Source organism: Myiozetetes cayanensis, unplaced genomic scaffold (genome assembly GCF_022539395.1).
Source record: "Myiozetetes cayanensis isolate MyiCay16 unplaced genomic scaffold, myiCay2020 scf9, whole genome shotgun sequence".
NCBI classification, from domain to species: Eukaryota; Metazoa; Chordata; class Aves; order Passeriformes; family Tyrannidae; genus Myiozetetes; species Myiozetetes cayanensis.
Genome location: NW_026088185.1, coordinates 22,866,758 through 22,888,386, shown reverse-complemented (window position 1 = coordinate 22,888,386; position 21,629 = coordinate 22,866,758). Strand labels below are relative to the sequence as shown.

Sequence of the window (21,629 nt, the reverse complement as noted above, 5' to 3'; positions counted from 1 at the left end):
GTGAGGTTGCAACCCCAAGCTTATGACATCACAGTGCGCTGCCATGGAGATGCTGGGATGTCACAAACACAGCTCGATGACCTCACTGCAGGAGCAGGAGATGAGGCCAACCTGGGTTTGATTGCCAATGTCCTCAGGAATAAAAAGGAGGGGAGGGATGCTGGGAAAGTATGCGGCCGCTGAGCGCTGGGGTGTTTGGGTTGGAAATCACTGCGCTTTCCCCGCAGCAGGAAAGGCCCATTCTTTCCTCCCCCTGTCCACTCCCTCCCAGCAGCCAGAGCCCCCCAGCCTTGTGGCTGTGGGGCAGGGGGGTTATGGGAGCAGGGCACCCCCATCCTTGCCCTTGGGGCCGTGTGGTTGGGAGTGAGAGGTAGAGCTCAGAACAGCATCAGGGCACCAGCTCAGAAGCAGAGGCAGTTCAGTGGGGGGTGCAGGATGGGGCACACAAGGGATACTTTGTCCCACAAGCAGGGTGGGGATCACTGGGGATGCTGTCACAAGGAACAGAGTGGGTTGGGGTCTAGGGGAGATCTTCTCTTTTTGAAGAGAATTCCAAGGCCATGCTGCTGTATGAGGACATGATTACCCAGCACAGCACCCCGAAGCTGGACCCCAAAGGGCACCGCTTGGCCCTGCCCATTGAACTAATAGCTGTCCCCTCCTCAGCCCATTAACAGCAACCTCTCCTGGGGACCAGCCCCCACTATCCCATCACCCTTCCCAATGCAGCTTTCTCTATCCTCCACAGGCTTTTCTACCGGGGAGAGCATGGCTGGCTGGGGGGACACCCATCCCCCCCACCTCTCTGCTGCAGGGGTGCGGAGGTGTCTGTTCTCCCCCTGCATCCTCCGTCATTAATTTCCATCAGTGGCCAAGCAGGGCCGGGGCTGCCCGGGGGTGGCCGAGGAACACAGCGCTTTCCCCTGATAGCAAAAATAAATACATTAAAATTCTTGCAGGAGGCAGAAGAATGCGGGACGGCAGGAAAAAATTGTTTTATAATTTGTAATAACACAAAAGCCGGGGCGAGTGGGGGGGCGGGGGGAGTGAGCTGCGAGAGGCGAGGAAGGGCAGAGACAAAAGCTCAGCTGCGATGGTGGAGGCTGCTTCAGGGTGGCAGTGGCATCCCCATTGCCTTGGCTCAGTGTCACCACTGTGTCCTTGTCCCCTAAAGTATGTGTCCCTTTGGGTCTTGTTGCAGAAGGGGAGGCAGTGAGAAAACTACTGGAGCTGGGGGAGCAGGCTATCACACCCTAGCTGCTTAATCAGATCTCAGCATCTCTATGCCTCAGTTTCCCCTTGCTAAAAGGGAATTTTTATGCAACTGTGAGAAAAGCTGTGAAACAGGGGCAAAGCCCTGGCATCCCTCCATCCCGGCCCTTCTGGTCCAGGCACAAGGCAAGAAGCCTACCTTTGTCCACCCTGGCCCCACCAGCCCCTCTCAGAGGGGTTTGCCACAGGACTTATGCAATGGGGTCAGTTCCCATATGCATGCTGGGGGCATCACAGCCCCCCCGGCTCCCTCCAGCCTCACGCAGAGCTAAGACATGATAAGGCGAGTTGCTGAGCACCAGCCGCACCTGCTCGCCGAGACAGCACTCCCCCCCACCCCGCTCCCCTCTTCGGGGCAAAATCAAAGGGATTTTTCTGCCCTTAGGAAATCAGATAAAGGCTTCTCACCTGCCCCGCTCTGCCTTTGCGAGGAGGCCAGGCGCTAGGGGCGGGGGGGACAACAGGCACTTTCAACACACCGGCAGATGAGCCGTGCGTTGCAAGCAAGCTCTGCCTGCAGGGGCTGGGCCCCTGGGCACCATGTCAGCCTCCCTAAGCCTTAGCAGGGATGTCCCCGCCCCACAAGCTACTCTTTGCTGACTTTCCCCCTAAGATTTGCGGTGATGGGATTCCTGTGGGGCAGGTAGGATGGAGGCTGGCGGGTGAAGGCAAAAGATAACAGAGACTGGACGTGGTGTGGTAGCCCAGATGCAGTGCCCTGCTCAGGGAAGGTCCCTGTGCCCTTGTGTTGCCATGCTTTGGCCAGGGCAGCTCAGCCCTGGTCACAATGCCAAGGGTGCAGACCAGGTGCTCAGTTGCTGTGTGAGATGGCAGAGAAGGAGCAGGTATGAAATCTCCAGAGGTGGTGGGAGTCTCTTATCTCCTGTGCCCAGGAGGAAGAGCAGAATTGTGCCAAGCTGCAGATAAAACCTGAGTCATTCATCACCAAATGTTGCTGGTGGGGAGTGAACATGCCCAGATGAAGGGGTGAAACTGCTGGTGGTCAAAGCAAGGGGAGCAGTGACGGGCAACCTAGAGGCTAGAGATGGGCAGGGGATGGGAAGCCAGGGAAGGGGACAGAGCTCAAATTGCTGCTGGAGGGAGTGGTGAGCTCACCAGCAGAGAGAGTGCTCTGCTTTGCCCATCACTGGTGGCAGACACCCTCTGGTGCCTGGGGGTAACCCAGTGGGTGCTCAGTGGTGGTGGGTGCAGAGGTCAGTTGAGACTCTCCAGGGTGGTTGTCCCAGCCCCAGGATCTATGGCCTGGATGCTACATGGCTGGAAGATGCATCCCAAAACTCTGCTGGAAATTACAAATGGTACAAGAAGAATCAGAATTCTAGAACACTGGAAAACCATTTCTGAGGCTCCTTTGGGGAAGAGAATTGGGGTGGCAGCCTATGGGCATTGGTTCCTCCCGTCCCCAGCTGCCTAGCCCTGGCGTGGCCCTCTGCTACCTTTCAGACACCTCAGTTTCCTCCTGCCCCAGGCAACTCCTGCTACTCCTCCTGTTGATCCAGTGCTGGGGACTGTATCCCTCCTTTGTCCTGGTGGCACCTGAGATGAAATCACCATGAACAAGCTATCCCTCACTGCACTCTTCTCCTGGTCTCTTTTCTCCTGGGGCTGACTCCCATCATTCTTCTCCTGCTTGTATTCCTGCCCCAGGCATGTCTCTCCAGAGGTGTTGTAGCACAAGTGTTGGGTGATATTTGTGGGGGATCACTCTTCCAGCATCCCCAGGTAGGACAGATTGATCTGAGGACAGGCTCTAGGTAAACCCAGTGTGGGACCAGGGGCCAGACAGGGCTGTGCTGGCAGGCAACACAGACATGCCAGGTTTGGGCAAGGCCATGCCAGGGGTGTCAGGGTCGGGTAGGAATGTGATGGGCAGGTGTTGGGGACACCTCGAGGCCAGGTCGGGTTTGGCAGGGCTGCGGCAGGACCACGAGCGGAGCCGGGCAGGGCTGTGCCAGGCAGGTCCGTGACAGGTCCTGGGGCTGAGAGGACAGGGCTGTGCCAGGCAGATCCCGCAAAAAGGACTGCACCTACAAGCGCGGTGGCGGGACGCGGGGCTGGACAGGCTGAGGCCACCGTCCCGCTGCCGGAGGGTGCCCGTGGCCGTGGCCGTGCCCACATCGTGGCCGTGGCTGTGCGCCGGGAGCCGAGCCTGGCACCCGGGAGTCCCCCCGCCCGGCCCGCCCTGTCCGTCCCCCCGGGCTCCGGTTTCCCTGTCGGAGCAGATGCTTTCGCAGCCCCGTCCCTCCTCCTCCTCCTTCTCCGGAGCAGCCTCCGCGCCGCGCTCCAGCCGCCCGGAGTTGCCTGCCCAGCCCAGCCCAGCCCAACCCAGCCCGACCCGGCCCGGCCCCGCCGGCCGCGTTGCCCGCCCGGCCCGGCCCGGCCCGGCCCGGCGGAGGGAGGCACCGGGCACCCACCCGCCGGGGCCTCGGCCAGACCCTCGGGGCAGCCCGGATCTCCGCGGGTGGCGCGGAGCGGGTTCGACGCTTCCCTCAGCCCTGGCAGGATGCTGCCTTCCTCCCGGACCCAGCTGGGGCTCTTCTTCATCCTCCTCTGTCCCGCCAATATCATCGGGCTCTGGTGGTGAGTAGGACATCCCGGGGGGGGGATGCCGGAAGGCACGCAGGGTCCCTCGATCTCTAGGGTTGTTCCCCCCAACCCCAGCTTGGGGACAACAGAGTCCCCTACACCCAGGGCACAACTTGGGTGGGGACAGGAGGATCCAGATCGGGGTACCCGCATGCTGTCAGGGTTTGGGCACACAAGTGTGTTGGGGACAGCAGGCTGGAGCTGCCCCGGAGGTACGGGGCACACAGGTCCTGTGGGGAGAGCTGCAATCTGCCTCCCTGCACCCCAAGCCTTCAGCCTAGGAGGGTTGTACGCCTGAGGGGTGGGGAAGGTGGGGTAGGGGCCTCCAGACCCCTCCAATAAGTCAACTTTAATTAAAAGCCCGAGGGTCCCTACTGTGTCCCCCCTGAACAGTGGCCTGGACACAGCAGGGACAAAACCCCTATTTGTAATGGTGCCTTCATCAAAGGCAGAGACGGTGCCTTGCAGGATACCAGAGGGGGTGGGGGATTCATTACAGGCACAGAGCTGGGACCCAGCCTTGGAAAGCCCAGGTATCTGTCGAAACATGAACTATTTAAATCTATTAAGAATTTCACCCAGCCTGTCTTTATCCGGTTTTAAGTGCTTAGATTCCAGCTCCCCGGCGTGCCGTCCGGGCTATCATTCATTATCTGAGGCTATTTGTCTCCACATTGTCACACTCTTTTGACCCCTAAAATAAAGCTCTCCATAAGCCTTTCCCCTCCTGGTCCCCTGCCTGCCCACCAGTGATTTATTCTACATCTCCATTCTGTTCGCTAGCCGTGGCTCCAGGGACGCAGGGCAAAAGTGGGGGCCTTGGTGAGTATAAGTGGTGCTGTTACAGTCAGTTGTACACCAGCTAAGTTTGTCCCCAGAGCACAAGCATTGTTTATTGCCAGGCAAGGATTTAACATGGGTCTGAGAGGGTCTGGTTTTTTTTTGCTAGAGGAGGGGAGAATGAGGCAGGGCAAGCCCTGGCCAGGGCAGGGGTGTGTGTAGGATCTCCATGCCCACCTCAGGGTAGATATGCCATCGCAGGACACATTCCCTCCAGCTGACTGAAACCTACTGTATTTCACTGGCTTATTCTCAGACCCATACACAGCTGTCCCTTCAGCTCTACATCCTTTCTCTGCCCCATCCTCATCAATAACCACCTAGTGAGCCCTCACCTCCAAGCTCATGTCTGTGCTCCAGCTTTGAGGATATCTATCCATGGCTGGAGCAGGTAGAGGTGAAGCAGACATTCATTTTGCCTTCAATTCAAGGGCAGGCAGACAGCACCGGCAAAGGCAGGGTGCTGGGGTACTGCTGCTCCCTGCCCTGGCAGCTCAGAGCCACGTCTCACCGTGGAGCCTGGGTCCTGCTGGTGCTGTGACCATGCCATGCGTGCTCTAGCAGAACCGACTTGGGGAGATTAGCAGGATTTGGCAGAGGAGGGCAAGGGGTCGAACTTGTTTTTTCTTCTTTTAAAAAAAGAAGGAAAGGAAACTTTAATTTAAGAATAATAAGAATAATGCCTGCAGCATGGCTGAATGCACTGGGCAGTGGAATGGCTGCAGAGGAATCATCAGCTTGCACTCTACTTCACTCTGGAGCCAGTAAGCCCAGAGGAGGTGGAGGTGGTGTGTGGATGAGGCCACCAGCACCACCAAATGGACATGCCGGGCTTCCCTGGATAGGGCACAGGAGTAGCTGGCTGATTCATGAGCTACTTCCTACAGAGCTTGGGGTTTAGCCCCTTGCTGAGATCATCCCTTATTTCCAGGGAGTTCTTCTCATGCTGGGGAGAGAAGTCCGGGTGCTACCTGACCCCTTGAGCCAGCTCATGAGGCATCTTCCCATATGCCTGCTCCTGGTTTTGTCTCCCAGGTCTGGGTACCACTGGTGTCTGTGGGTTTTGCCGTTGGAGGGGAGGAGTTCGAGGATACAGCCATGTGTTGTGCTAGAGTTCCTGGAAGCCCCAAGACTGGTGGCATGGATAGAGATGTTCCTTGCTGTCACTGATGTTTAGGAACTTCACTAGCACACCTGTATGTGTGCATCACTGGGCACCTCTGAGTGCTTAGCCAAGGGGACGTGTTCCCCTGGGCAAGAAAGGAATGTCTTTACTGCCCCCCCCCCCCATCCTGCCCTTTAGTGCATTAGCTGTGTGGTGGTGGGGATGCAGGGGTTGCCTGTTTGAGGTATTTTTTTCCCCCACTGGTGGCAAACTAATTTGTGAGAGGAGCACGATGGGGTGTAGCTGGGTTGGGTCCCAGGAGACACAGTCCCCAGGCAAGGCACACAGCCAGGCCTGGTGTCCTGGTTTTAGCTAGGGTAGAGTTAATTAAAAGTATGACACCTGGCCACTCATGGGTGGTAACTGCACCTGTTGGGATCCTGGCAGATGGCTGCATCTACGGAAAAAAGTTCAAGTGTGATGTATGAGAACTGACATCATGCTAGTGATGCTGTAGCCTGAGAAAGAGCATCCTCATGTTAGGGTGCCCCCACAATGCTCACTGAAGATACAGTCACTCTCATCCTACAGACCCTTTGCCCCTGTGTCTAAGAAGAAGCAAAGGGGCACAGGCAGACACAGACCTTTCCATGGCAGAGGGAGCAGGCTATGGGCAGTGCCAATGGAAGTTGTGCCACTCAGGTGCTGCTGTTACCTTGGTCAGTGCCAGGCTGCAGGGAATAGGGTCCCCTTGCTCCCACCAGCCCGGTAAATTATTTTTCTTCCTCCTCCCCTCTTCTTTAGGTGTTTCTCACCCAGCTCCTTGTGCAACAGTGATTTCTCCCTGAGCAGGACAAGCAGGGACTGCCTGGGGCTCCTGGGCTGGCCCAGAGGGTGCAGGATACAGAGCTTGCACATGTAGCATCTGAGGAGCCCTGGGCAGGTTCAGGGCATGATTTCAGCCAAGCTGGTTTGTGGTTGGGCTGTGCTTGCAGGAACAGAGACACTGTGGGGATGGGGGCAAGCAAAGCCAAACTTCCTGAGTGCCCATTGGCTCTCCATGGGCATGGTTGAAAGCAACTGGGAGCTGGAAGAGAGAACAAGGGAGAAAACCATCCCAGCTGAGATGTGCTCTGTTCCAGTTGTGGGTCTGATGGGGCCTGGAGGGATGGACACCTGCCCTCCATCTCCTTCTCATCCATGCACAAGGGCACTGCACCTCCAGGTTTTCATGGGACTTCTTCAGAGGCATTCAGGGAGGATCCACCCACTAGCACCTGTGGCTGTACCCTTGTTTGAGAGAGTCCCAGTCCTGCATCCCCTGATCCACACAACTCTGGATGGTTTCATGCACCAGTGGCCTCCCCTTCTCCTCCACTGCCCTGACCAGCACCCACACTGTTCAGAGCCTGTAAGGGCAGGCTGCTGGGCTGTAGGGCCCTGCCTGCATGACTTTGGGTGAATACTGTGAGTCACTCCCTGGGCTTGCTGACCTACAGCGGCCACCCTACGGCGCCCAGCAGACTGGGCTGCCCAGCCATCCCGGGCATGCCCTCAACCGTGGAGCAGCACCATATGGGAAGCAATGAAAGTCCCAGTGTGGTGGCCCCTTACCAGTGCCATCTCCTTGTGTCCTTACTGGAGCAGCTGCTGACCCTCTGGGTTTTTCAAGGGGAAAATATTTCTCTTGCACGTTTTGAGGTGGCTACTGGCTCTAGCGTTAGGCTATTTGTGTTCTCCCCCAAAGGCAACTGAGCTTTCCCCTATGCCATCCCTTGTCTCTGCTCCTGGTCACATCCACTCTCGCATGGTGACACCCGGGCTCCCCAGCCCTGCCCTACACATACCCCAAACTGGAGGGGTTGTCTGAGCTTTGCATCAGAGGCTTGACCCCTTCAAATACCTTTCATGTGGGAGGGTGCTGGGAAGAGCTGAGCATACCCCGATATTTGCTCAGAATTTGCAGGGTCCTGCTACCACATATGTCACCTCTATTTGGGCATAAACTAGCCCAGCCCTCAGGCCACCCCAGTTCCAGCCCCTGCCAGCATCCGGAGGAAGAACACACTGACCACAGGTGGGTGGATCTAGCTCTTCTTATCCCAGCCCTTCTAGGGTTTGGACACAGCTTTAGGACCCCCACCTCTGCAGGTGCCTGCTCCCTCCATCCTCCATGGTACCTGCACCACAAGTTTGTGCAGCTCCTGTTCGCAAGCACCTGGCCTCAACATGACCCTGCAACCAGCAGGTCCATGGGCTGATGCCATACCATGCCAAGCCAAAGCCTCTTTTCTTTAGGCAGCTGCCCAGCTGTTTGCATGACATCCTTGCCAAGGAGGTGTAAAGAGGAAGGCAGGGCACAGGGTCCTCCCTGCTCTCCCCAACCCACGGCATTTCCTGCTCCCTCAGTGCCCCCAGTCCTGATCAGCAGCCAATCTCTGGCTGTGCCCCCCCAGGGCAGTGACTTGTTGCTTACTCACCACACCCTCATGGGCCTCCTGCTCTGTTTTCCACACCCGGCTGCCCGGTTAGTGGCAGCACCCACGCATCGCCCTGGGTGAGGGGCCGAGTGCCCACTACACTTAACCCTGGGTTGAAGAGCAAGCTGGATGGTGAAAATTCATCTGTGTGTCCCCCTCACCCTGTTTGTACACCTTGGAAAGAGACGGGCTGCCTTTGGTTTGACTTCCTTGTAGGGCTGTCACTGACTGTCACCACTATGTGGGATGGGGGGTGACCTGTTCCCCCAAGGGATGGAGCTCAGTTCTCCGGGGCTGACATCCTGCAGTTCTTACCTCTCCAAGTGGGTGCAGAAGCACCTGTGGTATCAGAGTGATGAGCCGGGTACCCCAGCACTGTGCATCACTCTCCTGAGGGCATCCAGGGACTGGGATAGAGACCTGGATGTGAGGCAAGATATGCCCTTACTACACCACAGCAGAGTCCCCTTGCCACATGGGAGCACCCAGGCAGCAGTACTCAATGGGTGCAGACCTCGCAGGTCCAACACGGAGCTGGCATGGCACAACCACTGCTCTCCTTTGGGATTTCCAGGCCATCAGGACCAAAGGAGGCATTTTTCACTCAAGATGTGGGTGCCACTTTCGGAGGCTGACCATTCTCTTTCTCACTGCATGGTTCTGCCAGCCGCAATCCATTGGCTTCCTGCTAACCAGGACCTCACTGCCTCCCCTTGATCTGGTCTGCTGGCAGGGGCTGGGAGAAGCCTTACTCCACACCATCCCCATGCCCAGGGGGAAGATGGTGTCTTGAGCCAGGCCCCTTCATCTATGATTTTGGCTGGGAATGAGACTGGAACATACTGGAGGCTCTGGGACTGTGAGCTGAGCTGGAAAAAGCTGGTGATTATGGCTCTTAGGAACTCCCGGCTCTGTTGCACAGGGACAGCATCTAGAGCAGAGGGGTTGCATCAGAAGCCCCAGTGACTCTTGTTTGGTGTGTGTCACTGGGACAGGGCTCAGGCTGGGGCTGTCGACAGCCTAAGGGGTGACAGAAGCAGTTTGGTGGTGGATTGCAGCTCCTTTTCTGTGCCTCAGTCTCCCCTTTCACCAATGGGTGTTGATTTGCTTACACAGGGATGCTAGGAACCGGGTTGGGAAGCGGGGCTCATCATCCCATCTTGTTTTGGGGCAAGACGACAGCCACCCAGCAGCAGTTCTGGCAGCCAGCAGGGTGCAGGGGGCAGGCGGGACGGATGCTGCCGAGCTGCTGAGCCTGGCTGGGGGCTCCCAGGCAGGAGGCTGGAGGCAGGGGGAGCTGGGGTGCCTCACGTAAGTTGTGGGGAGCCGGGCTAGCGACCCTGTTCCTTCACCAGGGCAGGGGGAGGAGTGCCCAGCGGCAGAGGTGGGGCACCTTAATTGTAGATGCGGGAGGCCTTGGAGCAGGACAAGCTCAGGCAGATCTGGGCCCTGCGCTGGAGCCCTTGCCAAAGTGGTAGCAGTTTGGCAGCATTTTTCTTGCCCTTGTCTCCCCCCATTCTCCCCCCCTTCTCCGAACCCTCCAAAGCAAAACAGCTCTTGTGCTCCCAGCAGCCTCCCTATGCCAGAAAGTGGAGCCCAGCGGAAATTAATATTGTGTTGGACTTAGGCAGCCTACCCCACGCCTTGTCGGCACGGACAGTGAGCTCCCGTGCTCTCCAGCCAGCTTTGCTGCTGCCTGGACCATGGGTGGGGACCCCCGCGGTGCCGGGGAGCCACCCCCCAGCCCCGCAGGGCTGAGCTCTTCTTCCTGGCTTGATCCAGCGGGCCGGGGTGAGCTGCAGTTCAGTATTTGATCTGGCGGCCCTGGGGCGCGAGCGCATCATTTTTATATGAGTACAAAGAGTCATCTCTTAATGAAAGTCCCATCCCAGCTCCCCTTCTTCCCCACCCCACTGGAGGAAGCAGCCAAACCTCTGTTGTCCTATTGTAGAGGTTGGGAGCCCGTGGTCCCCAAGGACAGCGAATTTGGAGCCCAGCACTGAGGCTTAGATCCCTGTGTGGTCATCGTGGGATTGGACTGGACAGATTTTCTGGTTACTTTCCATGTGGGCCTCAGTTTCCCCATCTATGGGGGAGTTGTGCCAGGCAAGCCACAGCTCGGAAATGCTTCCCCAGCTGCCCCATCCCTTTGAAGAGGTGCAGCAAAGGGAAACCGAGCTACCAGAAGCAAAGGGAAATGGGTTCTTCCCATCAGGAATGTGGGCTTGCCTCAGTTTCCCTGCTGGAGATCCCCTTTCCAGACTGTTCATCTCTGTTGAGCTGTTTAACCCTTTAAACCTCCAGCCAAAGCATAAGGGCTCCTTTTCCAGGCTGTGTGAGAGATCACATCCTCCCCAAGTCCAGCTGGGGTCTGATGGGCAAGAGATGCAGGCAGCTGGGGAGCCTGGCTTAGGTCAGGGGAATCCTGGAAGGACCTTGAGCCTCAGACCTCGGAGGGAGTTTGCACTGGGGACACGATGGCAAGCAAAGTCCTGCAGCTTGGTATCCCAAACACAGCCCCCCAGCTGGGCGAGAGTGAAAAGAAAACCCAGAACACAGTTATACACTGAGATTCAGCTTGTGATTTTTGAGCCCCTGGGGCTTGGCCAGACTATAAAGCTCTGGGTTTGGAAGCTGCAGTGCAGGCGATGCTCCCCAGCGAGTGAGGCTGACGGCAGCACGGGCCGCCCATGCGCTGCTCCCCAGGGGACTCCAGGGAATGCGGCCTCACCGTCCTCAGGCACCCTTAGGTGCTGGGGTATGCTGAGTCCAACCCAGAGGTTCTGTGGGCATCCACAGACAGGAAAATCGTGTTGTTGAGCAGGGTGAGCTCTGAGCCCACAGGAGTGGTGCTGGAGGTGAGGGCCGAGTGGAGTTGTGTTTAGGGTGTGCTAAATTTGTGTGGCCCACGGACGCACTGCCTCCTTGCCACGGGATGGGAGGCATGGGTGGGAGGCTGTCAGTGTGGTATGCCTGCCCTCTAACCACTGCAGCTCTGGTGTTGCCCAAGGCCGAGCTGGAGCATCTCCCGCCTCAGCATGTGGCAAAATGCCGGCGGGCTGCAGAGTTTGATGAGCTGCACTGTGGAGGGCACTCCGGGCTAAATGTTTGGGGAAAGCACTGGAGTTTCTGTAGCCAGCGGCACTCCGGGAGCACGGCATCATGCTCAGACTTTGCCTCCCAGCCCAGAGAGCCAGGCACCTCACTCCAGCTGTGCTGGCAAGGAGGAGCCACCTCTGACATGGGCCCAGCTGAGACTTGCCCTCCCGCACTGGCATTGGCAGAGCTCGCTATGCCACCTGCATCCCTCCCTCGCACTCCTGCACCCGCCTGCAGACTCCATTCCCTGGAGCTAGTGCCTGGATTCAGGGAGGTGAGCACAGGAACCTGGCCAGCAGCCAAGGTGCTTTATCACAGGCAAGGTCACTCATCTAGTCTCCCACAGGGTAAAGCAGCAAGCCCCCCTGGAGAGGGGGAGATGCTCCAAGAGCACTTGATGGGCTCCTCACTGTGTCCACAGCTCTGGGAGATGCAGCTGCACCAGGCATCAGTCACACTGCAATGCCAGGGCTGAGTTGGGTCAGGGCCAGACCCAAAGAGCAGGTGCTGAGTAGCACAGTATGTCTGCCACCTCCCATCAGGGACACTGCCATTATCCCTAGGGATGTCCTCCACGGTATGTAGTGGTAAGTTCCAGCATCATTCCATAGCCAGTTCCATGGCTGGGGATCCTCCCCATTCCCCTACTGGCTGGGTAGGGCAAGGTATCCCCTGGGTGATGGCACACAGGTGCGACCCACTCCTTTTGTCCTGTCCTCCCTGCATACCCCTCTCTGTCCCTTTGTCACCTGAGCTCAGCGCTGAGCTGTCACTGCCCTGCGGCCCTGCTCTGTCCCTGGGAGCAGGTCTGGTCATGCCCCATCCACACCTTGATCCCTCCTGAGCTTGGGTGCTGGTTTTGCTCTGCTCGCTGTCCCCTCCTGCAGGGCAGTGGGGAGCCCCCTGGTCATGGACCCCAACAGCATCTGCCGCAAGACGAAGCGGCTGGCGGGCAAGCAGGCCGAGTTGTGCCAGCTGGAGCCAGAGATTGTGCAAGAGGTGGCCAAGGGCACCAAGCTGGGCGTCCGGGAGTGCCAGTACCAATTCCGCTTCCGCCGCTGGAACTGCACCAGCCACAGCAAATACTTCGGCAAGATCCTACAACAGGGTAAGGCCAGTGCTTCCTCAGCCTCCTATTTTTCCGAAAAGCCTCCATCCGGTCACACCCCCTCCCAGGACTCCTGGAGCAGTCTTGGCGTGCAAACCTGTGTGTGTGTGTGTGTGTGTGTGTGTGCGCGCATGTAGGGGGTTGCTCAGCGTTCCCTGGTGCAGTCACAATGAGGTTTTACTGCCGGGACATGTCTCCTTGTGTTGTAATGAAGCAATTACCGATGCTCCCAGACAGCACGGGGCTTCATGAAGCCCAAGAATGCACCCTTGTCTGGCAGTGATTTACTGCTCCCCCAGGACCCCAGGGTGTGCTGGGGGAAGGGGCCTGGGTGGGAGGCAGTGCGCAGCTGCAGGGAGCTGCCCCTCACCCTGTGGGTACCCTTCACATCCCTCCTCCTGGCCTTGCAGGAAGGAGAGGGGTGCTTGTCCCCTGTCCCTGTGCCCGTGGGCAGGCACCTTGATGTCACCCCAAGGAAAATGGCCAGGGGCAGGAAGGGATGTGCAGGTCCCAGACAGGTGGATACAGTGGTCCAAGCTCAGCCCAGCTGCATCAAAGTCAGGGTAGGAGCAGAGCAAGAGGACACCTGTGAGTGTGTAAGGGAGGGGAAAGCCCTGCCATGCTCCCCAGGGAGAGAGGCTGGGGGTGGATGGTGTTTCAAGCAAGGGGGAGACCTCAAGTTTGAAGCACTTCAGGCTGGTAGGCCTCCCTGTAAGCCTACAGGGACTGCATAAAGCATCCCAGCATTTTTGGGGTTCCCAGCTCCATCAGATGACTACCTCCCATCCAAGATGAGTATCTTTTCTATTCAAGGATGCTGCAACGGGCTCCTGTTCCCAGCTGTGGGTTCCCTGGCACAGACATAGCTGTCCCCTCTTCCCTCCCTGCTGCCTGTGGCAGGCATGGCATGCCAGGGCAGGCTGGTGTGGGGGCAGCCACGTGTCAGAGGAGTGGCATCCCTCTGGGCCCAGCTGGCAGGGTGGCATGGGGACCTCTGCCAGCTGTGGGCTGCCTGCTGAGGGCTCTGCCAGCCCCAGGTAGGAGCAGGCAGGTGGCCAGGTGGCCTAGGGGGCAGGAGGGCTTGGGAGGGAGTGGTATCCCTTGGGTGGCACTGCCAAAAAGGCACTGGTGTGCCCAATTCCTGCTAACACCAGTGGGACTCAGTTGCTGTGTGGGCTTTTGGAGAAGCCACTCATGGAACCAGTGCCCTGGAATCCCTCTTCCCACCACCCCTCATCCCCCAAGTTAGAATGCTCGAGATGGGGGGACAGGTCACCCCCCAAAACTCACCCTCCCCTCCATCCCCAGGAATCCCCTGTGTGTCATCACCCGGGGCCAGTCTTGCCCAGGCATTTGGGTGGGCAGGGGTTCGGCTGGCATGGAGCAGGGGGAGCACAGGAGCCCCCTGAGCAGGGCGCCACACTCCCACTGCCAGAATCCCCCGCTGGCTGCGGCTGCGAGCGGCAGGTCTGGGCAGGGGAAAGATGCTTGGAATTTGTGTCCCGGAGCAGAGAGAGACAGGAGCAAATACTAATAATAAATAATCCTGCAGGGTGGAGGCTGCGCTGGTGGAGAGAGGGGGGCAGGTGGTGCCCCGTGGCAAAGCAGGTATGGGGGCAGAGCAGGCAGTTCAGCTTCATTGCTGCCACCCTGCAGGGGAGTGAGTGGCATCCTCCACGTCCCTCTCCAGCGTTTCTGTACAGGTGCCAGTTTGCATCTGGGGATGGGATTTTTCCTGCGTAGAGGGATATTGCAGGAGGGTGTGAGGAAGCTGTGAGTACCACCTGAGACCACCCTCTGTCTCCAAGCTTCCCTCTTTCCTATGGGGCAGCACCCATCCTTGCAAGGCGAGGTAGGAGATTTGTTGTTTCTCCACAGCTGGAGTGGAGGAACACTGGCAGGGCCTGGCCATCCCCCACATTCTTCATATCTTCTTGCAAGAGGCAGCTCCTGCCCCAGGCAGCCTGCTCCTAGGTGGGTGCATCACCCAGGGAACAGCGTTGAGCACAGATGAAGGGCGAGAAGGGGGAGGTCTTAGACTCCATGGGATGTTAGCCCGGGGGGGCGGTGCTTTGTTTGCAGAGCCTTTGCCGGAGCTGACCCCACATCCTGGCCCTGTCTCTTCTCCTGCAGATATCCGTGAAACAGCCTTCGTGTATGCCATCACGGCGGCCGGGGTGAGCCACGCCATCACACAGGCCTGCAGCATGGGAGAGCTGCTGCAGTGCGGCTGCGAGCTGACAAGGAGCCGGGCTCCTCCCTCCCCCACGGCGGGTCCAGGCACGGAGGGCACGGCTTGGGAGTGGGGGGGCTGTGGGGACGATGTGCAGTTCGGCTACGAGAAATCCCAGCAGTTTATGGATGCCAAGAACAAGAAAGGCAAAAATGACATCCGAGCTCTTATCGACCTGCATAACAACGAAGCTGGGCGCTTGGTAAGGCCCCTGTGCTCCCTGTCCTCTGCAGGCATCAACCCCTGTGCCCCTACCTAACTTAGCCCTCCACCTTCAACTTCCCCTAGCCATGTGCACCAACCTCGGTTGAAATATGGACCCAGTATTTTTCGGGAACTCTTTGCATGTGCTTTGGAAATCCTCTGTGACCCTCTCCACTCCCAGACCCCTCCCCCGGGGCCAGGACAGCACTAAGAGGCAGAGTTTTGGCTGGGGATGCTGGACAGGGAGGCAGGGGAGCAGGCTGAACAACACTGTTTCTTTTCCAGGCGGTGCGCAGCTACATGAGGACCGAGTGCAAATGCCACGGGCTGTCCGGCTCCTGCACCCTGCGGACCTGCTGGCGGAAGATGCCCCATTTCCGCGAGGTGGGGGACCGCCTGCTGGAGCGCTTCAATGGGGCTTTCAAGGTTATGGGAGGCAACGACGGGAAAACCCTCATCCCTGTGGGTGACAACATCAAGCCCCCTGACAAGCAGGACCTCATCTACTCCGCTGACTCACCTGATTTCTGCTCAGCTAACCGTAAGACGGGCTCACTGGGCACCCGGGGCCGTGTCTGCAACAGCACAGCCATGGACACGAGCGGGTGCGACCTTCTGTGCTGCGGGCGAGGGCACCGGGATGAGACAGTGGTGTTGGAGGAAAACTGCCTTTGCCGCTTCCACTGGTGCTGCGTGGTGCAGTGCCGCAAGTGCTCCGTCCGCCAGGAGCTCAGCCTCTGCGTCTGATAGCCTGGGGTCAGCCAAGGACAATTTGGGGGGCCACCTCCAGGCTCACACAGCCCCCCTGGGACAGAGACACGTGGAGTCGGTGCAGGGACAGCGTGGGTGAGCCCAGCTCTGCACTCTGGAGAGTCCCGGCTTCCCCAGAGAACATCATGGGGCTGCCTGGCATCCCCAGGGCCCCCGTGGTGGGGGCTGTGGGCGCAGAGCTTCCACTAATAAAGCTATTTAAAACTGGTGTGCCACAGCGCTTCCTGGGGAGGGCTGGGAAGCGCTGACCACCGTACTGGAATGGGACTGACCAGAGAGCCGTCCTGCCCCAGCTGTGAGTCCTAATCAGTTGCCCTCCCTCCAGCCTCTGGTTTGTCCTGGCCCTGCTGGGACCCGTGGCAAAGCCTGCCTCATTTTTCATCCACTCCCTGATTTTCCCTGTGGTTGTCAAGCCCGGAGATGTGCATGGATGAGGGTGAGCTGCTCTGCACCTTCCAGGCTGCACGAGGGCTCTCCTCCCATCACCCAAGGTTGTCATTGCTTGGGGGTGCCAGTTTGTGCCCCACCACCAGCTGATCTGGATGTTTGCAGTGACCTGCAGTCCATGGTCCATCCACTCACACCTCATGCCAGAGGTACGGCTGCCTGCCCGACACTATGGTGATAGGCTCTGAGTTTTTTGAAGGTTTCCTGTATTCTTTTCATTCCAACTACCGTCAGTGTAGTCCCCACTGCAGGGCCTGGCACAGAGAAGCCCTGGACAAGGCTGACACCGTTGGCTTGGTGGCATGCAAGGCATTCACTTGGCATGCTGTGGGCCACGTGCAGCCTCACCTGGATGGCAGGGTGCCAAGCATGTATGTCTCAGTAACCTGATCAGCCTGTGCCCCTCATGGACAAACACAGCGTGAGGAGCAGCCTGCCTGGCTGCCCAGCGAGGCAGGCTGCCAAGCCTCTGCTCTAGGGGCTCCAGGGATCTCCAAGGGGGTCCCTCCCATGCTTCAAGGAACCCACGGGAACTGGTTTCTCCAGTGTTACCCAGCATAGGGTAACTGCAGAGGGGAATGTGTGTGTGTAGTGCCTGCTCAGCTGGTAATGCCCCACTGGGCAGACGAGCTCCAGAGGGATGTCAGCAGGACCAGAGCCTGGGCAGGGAGGTCCATGCTCCTGTGCCTGCCCCCCATGCTGCAGCATGTGCTGGGTGTGGGGGTTTGCCTGTTGACCCCTCCACAAGAGGGGTCTAAGCTGAGGTGGGCAATGCCCTGGGCACTGGGTACTGCCAGGTGGAGCAAGAGCTGAGCTCGAAGTGCTGGGCATACTGCAAGGCAAGCAAGGCTGCACCCCTTGCCCACCAGTGGGTCCCTCTTCTTGCACCTCAGGCAGCCGGGGGAAGGGCAGGGGAAGCAGGGTGCTGGTGAACCATTAACTTGGCCCAGCAAGTGCTGGGGAGGGAGTCTCCAAATCTGTCAGCTGCAGCTTTGCAGCTGGAAATTCCCTCCTGACTTGCCCACAGTGGTGCTGGGAGAGGGGAGGCACACAGGGCTCCCAGGAACTGCCAGCCACACACCTGCCCATGGGAACACATGGGTGGGTGTGAGCAGTGCTGGGTGGGTGCAAGTGAAGGTACCTGTGCATGCAAGCAGCTCCGAGTGTGTGCATGCACAGGTAACATGTTTATGCTTGTTCATGACCATATGTGTGAGTGTGAGCTTGTGTATAACCTGTCACCGTGTGTGTGAGCCCCTCATGGGTGTGTAAACAGGTTGGCCCATGTATATTCCCACATCTCTATGAATATACAGCAAATTGTTGAGTGTGTGTGTCAGTGACATCGTCCCTGCATGTACCTATGTAAGAGTATGTTTGTTTGCACATATCTTATTGCATTTCCTCAGGTGTGTCTGGGACAGAGGGGACACAAGTGGGTGCAGAATGGTCCTCCAGGAAGGGAGTCGCAGAGATGCAGGATCTGTGTGCTGGGAGATGTGGGAGCATTTTAAAGGCTCAGCAGGTCCCTTTGAGTTGGAAACTCCTGAGCACATGCACACTTCAAGCCCTGCACTGCCTGTCATAAGAGCTCAATTTAGGCAGGTCCTGTGTAACTTTGGGTCACCCCTGGTCTCCTCTGGTGCCACCAGAGGCTGAAGGCAGCTATAGAGGGATTCTGAAACCCTCTGAGAAATGTTCAAATCCCTAGCTCTGACATTCAGCAAGTTCCTTCTATGGATTCTGTCTCAGTTTCTCCATGACAGGCTGCTTTCATGCTCTGGGCTGCATGGGCATGGCTCTTGGAGATCTGGCCATGGTAAATCCCAGGGAAGACATTTAGTACTTTTGAGTAAAGGATCTCACCTATGTCCTCTCTGCCATCACCTCAAATCACAGCTCCTGAAGGATGGAGATCACATAAGCCAAAAATGTGGAAGGGGAAGCAGATAGAAAATGGAGAGAAGCATATGGTCAGTGATTGTGGGGGGACTCCTCTGCACCTCCAGAAGTCACGTCTACACTGGATCTGTGAATCCCTCATAAGTGTGCAAGTCAGTTGGGCCTTGTGTCTTATTTCCTGCCCAACTGGGGAGAAGAGCTAGCTCGTGGGAGGGGGACTTGACAGCTTCTTACCACAGCTTCCTGCTGCTCCTGAGCTGGCAAAACCAAATCCATTCCCTTGGTAGGCAGGAGAGGCCCTGGCGTAGGCAAGTGATGCCAGTAGCCAGTCAGGGTATGGACCTGGCCCAGTGATCTGTAGAGGGCTGAACAGCCAGCAGAGCCCCCTGGCAATCTCCCAGCTCTCCAGACCTCCATAGCTCCCCAAGAGCTCTCTATCCACTAGGACCCCACCCCAGATTCCTAGGACACCCCAGCAGTCCCTAAGGGGCCCTCACCCCCTCATGTTACTTCCCAGGTGCCAGGAAGTGCCCTAGGAGTTCCCTAGATTCACAGAAGTCCCGCAGCTACCCAGAACCCCAGGACACCTCTGAACCTGTTCGAGACCCAGCAGGTCCCAGCCCGGGGGGCGCAGCATCCCCGCTGTCGCCGTGGTAACCCGGGATGCGGGGCGGGGCGGGCGGCGCGGCTCCGGGCGGCCGCCAGGGGGAGCTGCGGCACGGCACGGCACGGCACGGGTGGGGATATCCCGGGGGGCCATGGGAACATGGGAGTGGGAATGGAGTGGGATGGAGGGGTGCGTGGGGAACATGGGGGTGGGCAGGGGGGGTGTTTGGGGTTGGGCTCAGTATGCATGGGGGATGTGTATGGCAGGCGTGGGGAGGAGTGTACAGGGGTGTGCATGGGAGGATGTGTGTGAGGTTGCCCCTCACTGCAGGAAAGACGTGGAGATGGTGGAGAGTGTTCAAAGATATTAGGAATAAATTCTTAACAGAAATGGTTATCAAGTATTGGGACAGGCTGCCCAGTGAAGTGGTGGAGTCACCACCCGAAAGCCTTGGTTTAGCGATGGACATGGCAGTGCGATGTTTACGGTTGGACTTGATGATCTTAAGAGGTCTTTTCCAACGTAAATAATTCTATGATTCTGTGAATGTGGGTGTGCATGGGGGCTTGTGGAGGTTCATGGGGTCATGCCAATGGCTGTGCTTGGGCAGCAGTACATGTGGACTTGTGTGCGTGGGGGTGTACATGTATGGGTGCGCATGGGATTGTACTTGGGAGGAGAGGCATGGAAGTGTGTGTGTGAGCATGTATGAGCTCTCTGATTCCCATCCCTGTGCTCCCAGGGCCACTGCTCAGGTAGGACCCAGTTCAGGGGAAGCTGGTGTAAGCCAGGGGTGCACAAGGGTGGCTGTGTGGGTGCAATGTGTAGCTGGGGAGTCCGGAGGGTGTAGTTATACATGTGCGTGTGTAGCCCAGATCCCTGATGCTGGTAAGTTTATATTGCAAAACTTGCAGGATCTTCCCAAGGGAAAAAGAGGAAGTTTATAATATTTGGGTTAAAAAAAAACAAGAAAGAAAAGAGAATCCCAGACCCCAGACCTTTGTAATGTTAACGACTTCATTTTATCTTTTTAATTTTCTTTTCAAATGGGAAGAATGCAATTTTCCCTTCAATTTTCCAAGTTGAAAACAGCTGGACAGATTAATTCAATCAAACTTGAAAAAAAAAAATCCCTCTGGACTGAGACCAAAAATAGAATGGTTTTGCCTCCCAGCCCCCCCCCCCCAAAAAAAAAAAAAAAGGAAAAGGCAGCTTTTTAGGAAAGTTTGGAGTAACATAAATAGGCCTGTGAGGGGGAGGCTGACAAACTTGGATACTGAGCTGAGAGGACAGGCTTGGACAGTGGTACCTGAAAACTCTGTCAAACCCCTTTCCTGTGGCTGTGGTCCCTCTGCCTGCTCACTGCTTGTTGCTGAGCAGGCACTGTCCGGCTCGAGGCAGAGCTGGGTCCCGGCCAGGGCTCCTGCCTGCCCAGCCCTGCTCTCTCAGGAGGCCTCCAACTCTCCTTCTCCAGGCTCTGCTGCTCCCTCCAGGGAGACTGCTTGCAACTGTCCTCCTCTGTTTGGGGACACTGCCTATGAACATGAGGGGTCTGTGTCCTTCCTTTTCCTTGGCCCTCTCTGACACTGGTGTCTGGTCCCTGCTCTGTCCATGTAAGTCCAACATCCTGGGGCTGGCTGTGCTGGCATGGCACACACTAAGCAGTGTCTGTGAGGGCAGTGGGCTCTGGAGGCTGTCAGGGAGCTGCCTACCACCAGGGCACCCCTTAACCCCGCCACCCCACCAGAAGAGCAGAGCAGAGACCCCCACGCTCCTGGGTCCTGTTTCTGACTACCAAATCAGTCTTTGCCAAATCGCTTCCACTCCATGGCCTCATTGCTTACCTTGTAATGAAGGCAGCAGCCATCCTCCATCCCTGGGGAGGGAACTCTACCTATTCATAACCCTGGAAGGCAGAGCTGCAGGAAAAGTGATTGCTGAGGTGGCTTCATGCCCTGATCACCCCACAAAGGGACCACCACCTTCCACTTATCCTTGTGGCTGTGCATCCCTCCCTACATGAGAGAGGCACCTGGAGCAGCGCCACACAGATGCGCTTGGGCAGTCCTATCCAGCCACCTCTCCAAGGCCCCAGCCAGCCTTGGCCCTTTGAGGATGCACTCTCCTTACCAGAGGAAGTGCGAGGGTTGGGATCCCCCGCTGTGGTCATACCAGCACCCCAACCAGCTTGGAGGCTGCTACGCCATGGGGGTGTCCCTCTGCACAGCCTCTCCCCATGGTGTGCGGGAGGCAGAGTGCGTGGGGGCATGCTCCAGCCCTGCGGGATGGTACCCACAGCAGGGCTTCCACCCCTTCCTTGCACCTTGCTGCAACTGAGGCACTCACTACCAGGTGCTGGGAGGAGGATGAAGAGGGAAGGTCTGCCTCACCGCAAGGATGCTCCCAGGGATGCTCAAAGGCAGACAGGTCCTGCCTTTCCACCCTGACGCGAGGGGCAGCATGGATGAGTGATGGTGCTGGGGCTGGCGTGCACCCACTGCCCCGGGCCCTGCCAGCGCCCCAGCCCCAGGCAGCTGGGAGGACTGGCCGGGCCAGCCTGGTGGCCGTGTGGTTGGATCCTGAGTCACATGGAGCAGACTCGGGCAGGTCGCAGGGTGTGAGCCAGCAGAAGGGCAGTGATGCTGGGGGCTCCAGTGCTGGGGCAGGTCAGCACGGTGACTAAGGCTGCCAGAAAAGGCAGGGTCACCCTGACCCCACGCCCAGCCCTGAGTCATGCAGCTGTCGCTCTAGTCCCATGCGTGCTGCTGGACAGGGGAGGGAGGAGAGCTGTGCTGCAGGATGTCAAAGGCTGGGTGCATGGATGGATGCATGGGCTCCCAGCAAACCTCTCCTTCTTCCTGCTTCTCCTCCAGACTGCCTTGCACTCCCCACTGCAGACTGCAAACAACACAGATCCGAGCATTCTTCCTCTCTGGCTGCCAGTTCCTGCTGGA

The 21,629-nt window shown here is 57.9% G+C and overlaps 1 protein-coding gene across 1 annotated transcript; it reads left to right on the top strand.

Moving 5' to 3' along the window:
- Positions 1-3,515: 3,515 nt before the first annotated feature.
- WNT6 (Wnt family member 6) lies at positions 3,516-16,099 on the top strand. The gene is given in 5 exon segments (XM_050339252.1): positions 3,516-3,722; positions 3,725-3,873; positions 12,291-12,511; positions 14,645-14,946; positions 15,234-16,099. Coding segments are annotated over 5 exon segments (1,341 nt in total). The 3' UTR covers positions 15,696-16,099.
- Positions 16,100-21,629: the final 5,530 nt, after the last annotated feature.